This window comes from Pseudorca crassidens, chromosome 4 (assembly GCF_039906515.1).
Source record: "Pseudorca crassidens isolate mPseCra1 chromosome 4, mPseCra1.hap1, whole genome shotgun sequence".
NCBI classification, from domain to species: Eukaryota; Metazoa; Chordata; class Mammalia; order Artiodactyla; family Delphinidae; genus Pseudorca; species Pseudorca crassidens.
In genome coordinates this window covers 137,039,239-137,047,206 of record NC_090299.1, presented here as the reverse complement: position 1 = coordinate 137,047,206, position 7,968 = coordinate 137,039,239, and the positions used below count along the sequence as shown (strand labels likewise).

At 42.9% G+C, this 7,968-nt stretch overlaps 1 protein-coding gene across 3 annotated transcripts; it reads right to left on the bottom strand.

The window, feature by feature from the left end:
- Positions 1 to 2,415: 2,415 nt before the first annotated feature.
- DDIT4L (DNA damage inducible transcript 4 like) lies at positions 2,416 to 7,751 on the bottom strand. 3 transcript variants are annotated; one of them, XM_067736871.1, is made up of 3 exons: positions 7,625 to 7,751; positions 6,524 to 6,663; positions 2,416 to 4,656 (listed from the first exon to the last, which is right to left on the bottom strand). In XM_067736871.1, the coding sequence occupies exons 1-3, from the start codon at positions 7,708 to 7,710 to the stop codon at positions 4,166 to 4,168; spliced, it is 717 nt and encodes a 238-aa protein (XP_067592972.1). In that variant the 5' UTR covers positions 7,711 to 7,751; the 3' UTR covers positions 2,416 to 4,165. The 3 variants fall into 3 exon arrangements, with proteins under 3 accessions (XP_067592972.1, XP_067592974.1, XP_067592973.1); XM_067736873.1 differs by lacking the exon at positions 7,625 to 7,751 and adding an exon at positions 6,900 to 7,130; XM_067736872.1 differs by lacking the exon at positions 7,625 to 7,751 and adding an exon at positions 6,955 to 7,130.
- Between the last annotated feature and the right edge of the window lie 217 nt (positions 7,752 to 7,968).

Sequence of the window (7,968 nt, the reverse complement as noted above, 5' to 3'; positions counted from 1 at the left end):
TACTAACTCTTCTTCAGTTATATGTATAGAAGATACTTTCAGTTCATGAGTTGTATTTTTATTCTTTATAGTGTTATGTGATAGACAAAAAGTTTGAGTGATTTCTTTGTATCTTAAGAAATTTTTCTACTTCAAAATCATAAAAATTATATTGTCAGCTAAAACTTTCCCTTTCACATTTAATTCTTTAATCAATCTGGAATTGTATGCATTCAATTTCATTTTTTTATGTAGATAATTATTATAGCTCCAATTATTGGAAAACACCATCATTTATTTATTTTTTATTTATTTATTTTTTGGCTGCATTGGGTCTTCGTTGCTGCACGGGCTTTCTCTAGTTGTGGTGAGCGGGAGCTACTCTTCTTTGCGGTGCACGGGCTTCTCATTGCGGTGGCTTCTCTTGCTGTGGAGCACGAACTCTAGGCATGCGGGCTTCAGTAGTTGTGGCATGTGGACTCAGTAGTTGTGGCTCATGTGCTCTAGACCGCACACTCAGTAGTTGTGGCGCATGGGCTTAGTTGCTCTGCAGCATGTGGGATCTTCCTGGACCAGGGATAGAACCCATGTCCCCTGCATTGGCAGGTGAATTCTTAACCACTGCACCACCAGGGAAGTCCCCGCCATCATTTATTTGCTCATTGCTCTAAAGTGCCAACTCTGCTATAAATCAGCTTTCCATTTACATATGTATAGGCCTGTGTCTGGGCTGTCTATTGTTTTATAGAATAACTTGTCACTCCCCGTGTAGCAGAAACTGTGTTTTCAGTTCATCAAGCCCATTTACTTCTGGGCGCACTGTGCTACCATATTTCCCAGCCCCTCTTACAATTGAATGCGACCATGTGACTGAGTTCTACAGGGGATGTAGACAGAAGTTATGTACATCACTTCCACAACTAGCCCCCAAGCTTCCCATGAGATCCTTCATAGTCTCTCTCATCTCTTGCCTGTGGCAGGTGTGGAGGACCCAATGGAGTATTGCGAGTCTATAATCAATGGCAGAGTCTAGGCAGGAGTCCGGGGTTCTGAAAATCTGCATGATTCTCCTCCCAGCTTGTCACCGTGTATCTGTCCCTCCTCATCTGCCACCGATGTGCCTTGGACTTTTGTTTTTATTCTCACTTGTTTAAACCGATATAGGTAGTTGAGACCTGAGTGCAATAGACTTAAGATTTTTATACTTGTACATCCTTCCGGTATGCACGTGGGAGAACTGTGAATAGTGCGACATGATGCTGACTCCATGAGGGTATAGATCACATCACTGGCAAGATAGAATCAGGATATTGAATCCATTTCCATAAAATTATACTATCTTTCTATTAATAAGAGGAAAATAAGACATCTGATCTTTCAGGAGGCCATCAGACACTCTAGCTAACAGTTTATTCCCCATTGAAATAGATAAGGGAGAGATCACACCTTTTTTTGAAGGTACATGAGAAAGTAACTAGGTCAACTACAAAAGATAGGTGTGAAGGTGCCAGGATTGAAATGCATATTTTTTAAATATTTGAGAACTTTAAAAATTCTAAGCACAGCTCTGCTCCAATGAATGGTGAATACTGTCAATAGTTGCCTACTTTTTTTCTACCTGGAAAGAAATCACATTAAGAATTTTTTCTTTGAATTTAAGGGCGAATGTTTGACATCACTTTTACAGTCCTTTGGTGATGTGGGTAAGATGTCTGTGCTGCCTTCATGCATTTGGAGAAAGCATAGTGAGCACAGCTCCTGGAGCTGGCTCTGTTTTATACTCTGGATCTCCTGCATAACTTAGTGACGTTGGGCAAGTTACTTAACCTCTCTCTGGAGATGACAGTGGTCTCATTGCATGGGACTGTTATGAGGAGTACATGAGATGGTTTATGTAAAGCACCTAGAACAGTGCCTAGACGTAATAAGTCTTATTAAATGTGGGTTAGGTAGTGTGAGAAATCTGAGCTAGTGACAAATTTGAGGAGACAGAAAAGATAGGTGGACAAGGTTAAAAATTCAAATTGATGAATGATTGTGGAATTATAAAGATATGTTGCTCTGATAGAATATTCTGGTAAAAATTAAAATGTATACTGATCTTACAATCTGATATATCTGCACTTGGCCATTAGGAAAACTACAGAAAAAGCCTTTACACAATGAGTAATTTTTTCAAAGGCAGTTGCTAAAGGAACTCAAATTATTGTCTTCCAGTGAAAAATATTATTGTATTTGAAAAATTATGAAGCAAATGACTCTTTATTGATACATAAGCACATGCAATATACAATTGGAATATTATAATGAAGGGTACAAATAGCCTTTGTCAAAAAGGAGATAAATAATTGTTCTGTCACCTTCCCTCAAATATTGTCAAATCTATTTTAGGGTGATCATTGCATAAACTCACAAAAGACAAAGAGGACAAGAGAATTAAAAATATATGATGCTTTATTGTCAAAAATAGACAAACTTTAATTTCCTTTAACAGGAATATTAACTTAAGAATCTCTATAAGTCACCACTATTTTGTGAGTGTAAAAGACAAGAGAGTCAAAGACAACTGTTAGTAGAAAAAGGACAACAGTTTTACATCCATGCCAGAGACTCCTCGCCCACAGAATTACAGTGACCTTCAGAGCCCTGGACAATAATAGACATGCAAAACAAGCTTGACTTATCCTGGCCCAGTCCTGTAAGATTGGCGTTGTGGTATCTTTCCAAGCATTTGAAGAGTTCAATTTGCTAGAACACTTACTGATTTGAATAGGGAAATTTTAGGGCATTTATGGGAATAGGATCACACCTGCTTTTGAATTACACCAGGATGAAGGCATGGTCTCTACAACCCTGGCCTCAGGTATGTAAAGTGGTGCTAAGGAGACCTGAACAAGCTCCTTATCCAGGACCTACAGCAAGGATGTGAAGGTCTTCCTAGATGAACATTATAATATGTTGGCTATGTTCTCTCATTAACATAAAAAAAGATAAAGATCTAGCTAGTTGAAACAAGAGAAAAATAAGGCCTTTATTGTTCCCTAGGGACAGGTATCCAAGGATGAAGAAAGCTGGGTGTGTGCACTGGTTATCTAGATCATGACTTTCATTCTCTAGTCTGTACTATAAACCAGATACCCATGGTCAAAGGAGACTTTGTAAATAGACCCATCTTAATAATTAAAAGTGGTAGTGTGCAGCTATCTCCTTTGAAGATTCAGGTTAAGGCGAGTTACATTAGTTTTCAGGAAAGGCCAAAGATGAGATGACACTGACATGATGAGATGGTCCATCTGAGATCAAGTGTAAAAGCAGAAAGAAGCTAGATTATCAAGTGAATGAGAAAGGAAATGGAACTCACTTCCCGTCCTTATACACATTCACCATTCACTCAATGGAAAAGTAATCAACTTCATGCAAAAAAATCAGCATTTTCCATTTTTCTAGTTTAAAGGTAAAATTCAATACTTAAGAACTAGAAAAACTGAGCTTATATTGTACCATAAAGTTATTTAAAACAATACTGTGGTTACTGAAATGGTAGCTCAAGCTTTTGCCACCTCTTTGAAACAGAAGAGCGGAGAGGATGCAGAGAGACAGAGAAGTACAAAACTCTGTTCTTACTGTGACATTCCTTACTCACATTTGCGTGGGGTTAAGTTTTAATTAAGCTCACCTACTTAATTCTATCCTCCTGTATAAGAACATGTGAGTAGGGGCAGGAAATGGGTGGTATGAGCTTTTGCAAGTTTTGATGGGCTAAGCATCATTCAGTTAAGATTCTGTGATTGAAAGGATCACTCTGAAAACTTACAGAAAAAAAGCCGTATGAAAATCAGACTAGGCAAAGTGGGTTCAGACAGTCTAGTAGCAAGACTACCTGGAAAACTTGTGGAGTCAAATAAAAAACTAAAGTGGATTGCTTCTTTTTTTTCCTTATTCCATTCCATTCCATTTTGTAAAAACTGTGATAAATGTAGACAATGTACTCTCTTGTGGGTCATTTTTCAAAAGTCCCCAGATAAGCCCTTGAGTTGGGGTGGCCATGAATATGAAATAGAAAGAAGATGAACTCAGTTTGGGGTTTCCTACCAAGAGCAGGCACGGCAAACTACAATGACTTTAATGGAGCGCTGCGAAGTTTTATTACCCAGTCATAAAAAGGACCCTTTCCAGTGCTTCCCTTTCAGCACTCTTCAATGACTGTTGTACCAATCAAGGAGTAAAGCTTTTTCTTAACAAGTCGGAATCCTGAGCTCAGGATCAGAGTTCGCCTGAGGCCAGAAGAGAAGCGACCTCGACTAAAGAAAAAATCCCTGAAGCTCGTCCATGAGCAGTTCTCCTGCTTAAACACCAGGGTAAGCTCAAAGGTGGGCACCACGCTAGAATCACACACAATCCTATCCAGCTTTTTACATACATTTTCAATTTCCAAGTTCACGTGCATAATGCAGCCCCGCAGGCCGCAGGGCTCGGTGGAGGAAAGCCGCAGGACGTCTTGAGCAATCCTCTGGGTCAGTTTCTCAGGAACAAGGACTTTCGAGCAACCGAGTTTGGTGTGCTTTGATTCGGACAGACAGTTCTCCAGCATTTTAACCAAGCTCTGGCAAGTCGTCTCCTCAAATACCACCTCGTTGAGGTTGGGTTCAGGAACAACATAATCCCAGTAGTCAAAATCTGTGGAAAATGGAAGTTTAAGATTAAAAAAAAAAAAATCCAGGAGCAGAAAAAAACACACTGGGATATAGCAACATTGTTTATTTCTTCTATCTGTTACAGCTACTTGTTCTAATATTTGTTTGGAAGTCAGCTGATCTCACTCTGCTGTTAACTCGCTGGATAATAAAGCAAATCATTTAACCTGAGACTGAAAGTTCACCTATGAAATAAAGGTTTTGATAAATAAGGTGGGTAGGCTATAACCATTTTTTAAAAAATTTATATGTGTACACACACACACAATCTGACTACGTATCACAAATCTATTTATGGTTATCTTAGAATACTAGTGATTTTCTTTTCTTTCTTGCTCCCTGATTTGCTTATGGGGGTTTTCTTATTTTCTTTTACAGAGACTATGCATTAGTTCTGGAATAAAAATGTTAATATTTTTTCTTGACTAAGGATTATTACCTTCTAACTCTAAGAATACATTCATTTATTATTGTAAAAAACAGATTTTTTGGTATTGTCCTTTAGTGATGAACTTAAAATGAACTTTGATGAGTTATATTAAACATCAATTAAATTTGTGTTTTCTTTGTAAGTCTTTACTGGAATGACCTGTAGATCCCAATTTTAGCTTCAACCTCTTCGATTAAAAATTGCTCAAAGAGAAGACCTCTGAGGTTCACATGGATATTTATAACTGGCTGGGTAGTTTTTTGTAGCCAAACAAAACAAAATACTCCTAGGAAAACAAAATTAGATTTGCTCAAAGGAAAGGAGATAGCTCTGCATTTGGTCACCTACGTTCCAAATTAATCCTACCACTTGGCAGGATGCCTCACCACACACAGTCAACTAAGCAGGCACAGGCAGATGCCCTGTGGGCTCCCCACCCTAAGCATACTGCACTTCATTGGCTACTGCATTTTCCTCTCTCCACATCACGTATAAACTTAGATCATTGCTTTTTTTTAAACTAATTGAAACAAATGCACTCCAAATTATAAGGCTCCCTATTTTATCTGCGTTGAAAATAGAGAATTTTAGAGCTTTGGCCTATAAAATTAGATCATCAACCACTTTGCCTTCTAAATGAGGAAGGCCCAAAGATCTTAAGCAATTGGTCTATGCCCACAGCTCCTGAGTGGCAGAGCAGTGTGTTACTTTAGAAACTCCTGTTTAAAATTGCAAATGACAATATGTCCAGCATCACTGCTGTTTTAAAGTTTCCTTTTGGCCTTAAAAAATGAAATAATGGGTATATCCACAAATAGAATACTACTCAGAAACAAAAAGGAACACATACTGATAGAAGCAACAGCGTGGCTCTCAAAATCATTAGGCTGTGGGAAAGGAACCAGATACAAAAGAGTACATATTACATGCTCCATCTGCATGCAGCCCTAGAGGTGAAAGTAATCTATAGGGACAAAAAGCAGATCAATGTTTCCCTGGGGACGGGAGAGGTAGAGTGGGGAATTGATGGCAAAGGGGTACATGGGACTTTGGGGGCAGAAGGTGATGGTAGTGGTTACACAGGTGAATACATTTGTTAAAACACACATAATTGTACACTTAAAATTCAACATAACTTCACAACCATGTAGGGTAGGGACCTGTACAGTTTTTAGCCCCAAAGAGTCTATTAGCCGCAGACTAGATGGATGCAGCCCTTGGGGTTTTATCTTTTGCTTCTTTTGTTTCTCACCATCATGGACAGAAGATGCTAAAAGTTTGGAAAGGAGTCTCTCTCAGATGGATTTTGTGGCACTTCCAACATTCAAGGAGGGGGTCGACACTGCACGCCCGCCAATCCCCTCTATCCAGGGGCTGCGACCTTTGGAGGGAAGAGAGGTAGGCGGTTGAGACAACTCACCATTTAGTAGGTTCCCCGGGTGGAAGCCACGGTCCAGCAACTCCGAAATGCTAGCCGGGTTCTTACTGCTCAAACTGCCCGTTGCAACCATGGTCAACGGCTCTGTTTCCCTCGCGGGGCGGAACGGCCTTTCCGGGGCGCTAGAAAAAGGAGGCAAGAAGGACAGATTTGCAAAAGCAAGTAAGACGTGCAGAGGCTCCTAAAATGCCCAGAGTCCCCGGAGCGAACAAGCCGAAGCATTCCTTTTCCAAAGGGGAGGAACCGGCCTCTGCAACTCAGGTTAACAAAACTCCGGGAGCGGAGACGCCTACAGTCACAACCTGAAACTAATTCAAAGTTAGCAAAACTTGGAGCCGGCTTGCCCCGCGGAGCTCACCACTGCGCCCGGAGCACCGGAGCCCCCAGGCCCCGCTCCTCCCACCCAGGCTCACTTGCTGGGAGTTCGCCGGGGCCGACGCGCTCGCTGGCCAAAAAGCTGCGGGTAAACCGAGGCAGGCACCGTCTTCAGGAGGCCCCTCCCTCGGGGGCTTAGGGACCTGCGGACCCAAGCGGCAATCGGCACCCCGCTCGCCCCCACCCCACCCCGCCCCAGCACCACTAAGCTGCCTCGCCTCTGGGGCGGCGGGCGTTTTATAGGCCCAGCCTCCTCACCCTGCCCCGGCCCGCCCACCTGCGCCGCCCCGCCCCGGCCCCGGGCCCCGCCTCTCCAGGGTCCGGTTGCAACCCAACCCCGATAGTTCCAGCAACCCTAGGCTAGCCGCTGGGAGTTTAGGCTAAGTTTGCGGTAGGGTTGCAACCTGCTGTTTCCTGGGTGGGCCGCGGGTCCCCGTGAGTGCAATTCCGGGTGCACGACTCGCCCAAAACTGACCGCTCCCCTCCGCCACCAACCAGGATTCTTTGGTGCGACCCCTCCCCTAGCGTGCGCGCACACACTCACACTCCTGATGCCCTTGTTGACTTTCTGTCCCGCGCAGCGGGAAGCTTTCGGCCTTTTGTCTATTACCGTGACCTGAGGCTTTGCTCTGTCAGACTGACCACTTTGCTTAAATCTGTGTAGATGTTCAATGGGCATCATTTCTGCGCTTAGTTCTGGCCTCTCACCGAGTCAACTCTACTCCGCGTCCCGTCCCAGCGTCTCTGTATTCTCCTCTCCCGCACGCGGTCAGCTCTAGCTTGCCTTCCCGCATCCGAGGCTCTGCAGCCTCGGGTCTTCACTGCACCCCCAGCACCCTTCGTACTGCTTCATCTATGACTAATGCGTTCTCACCGCGAGAAAGGGTGAGCCTGGTACTCTTCTAATTAGACCTGGCTCCAGAGCGCCGGCAGCTTGAATGAAGGGGAGTTTGCCAAGAAACTAAAAAAAACCATTAGTGGGATTTTAGCTGCTTCCACCACCCTCCCGGGCTCTGGGAGCAGTTGTCATTCGCAAAGGCAGCAGTTCCTGG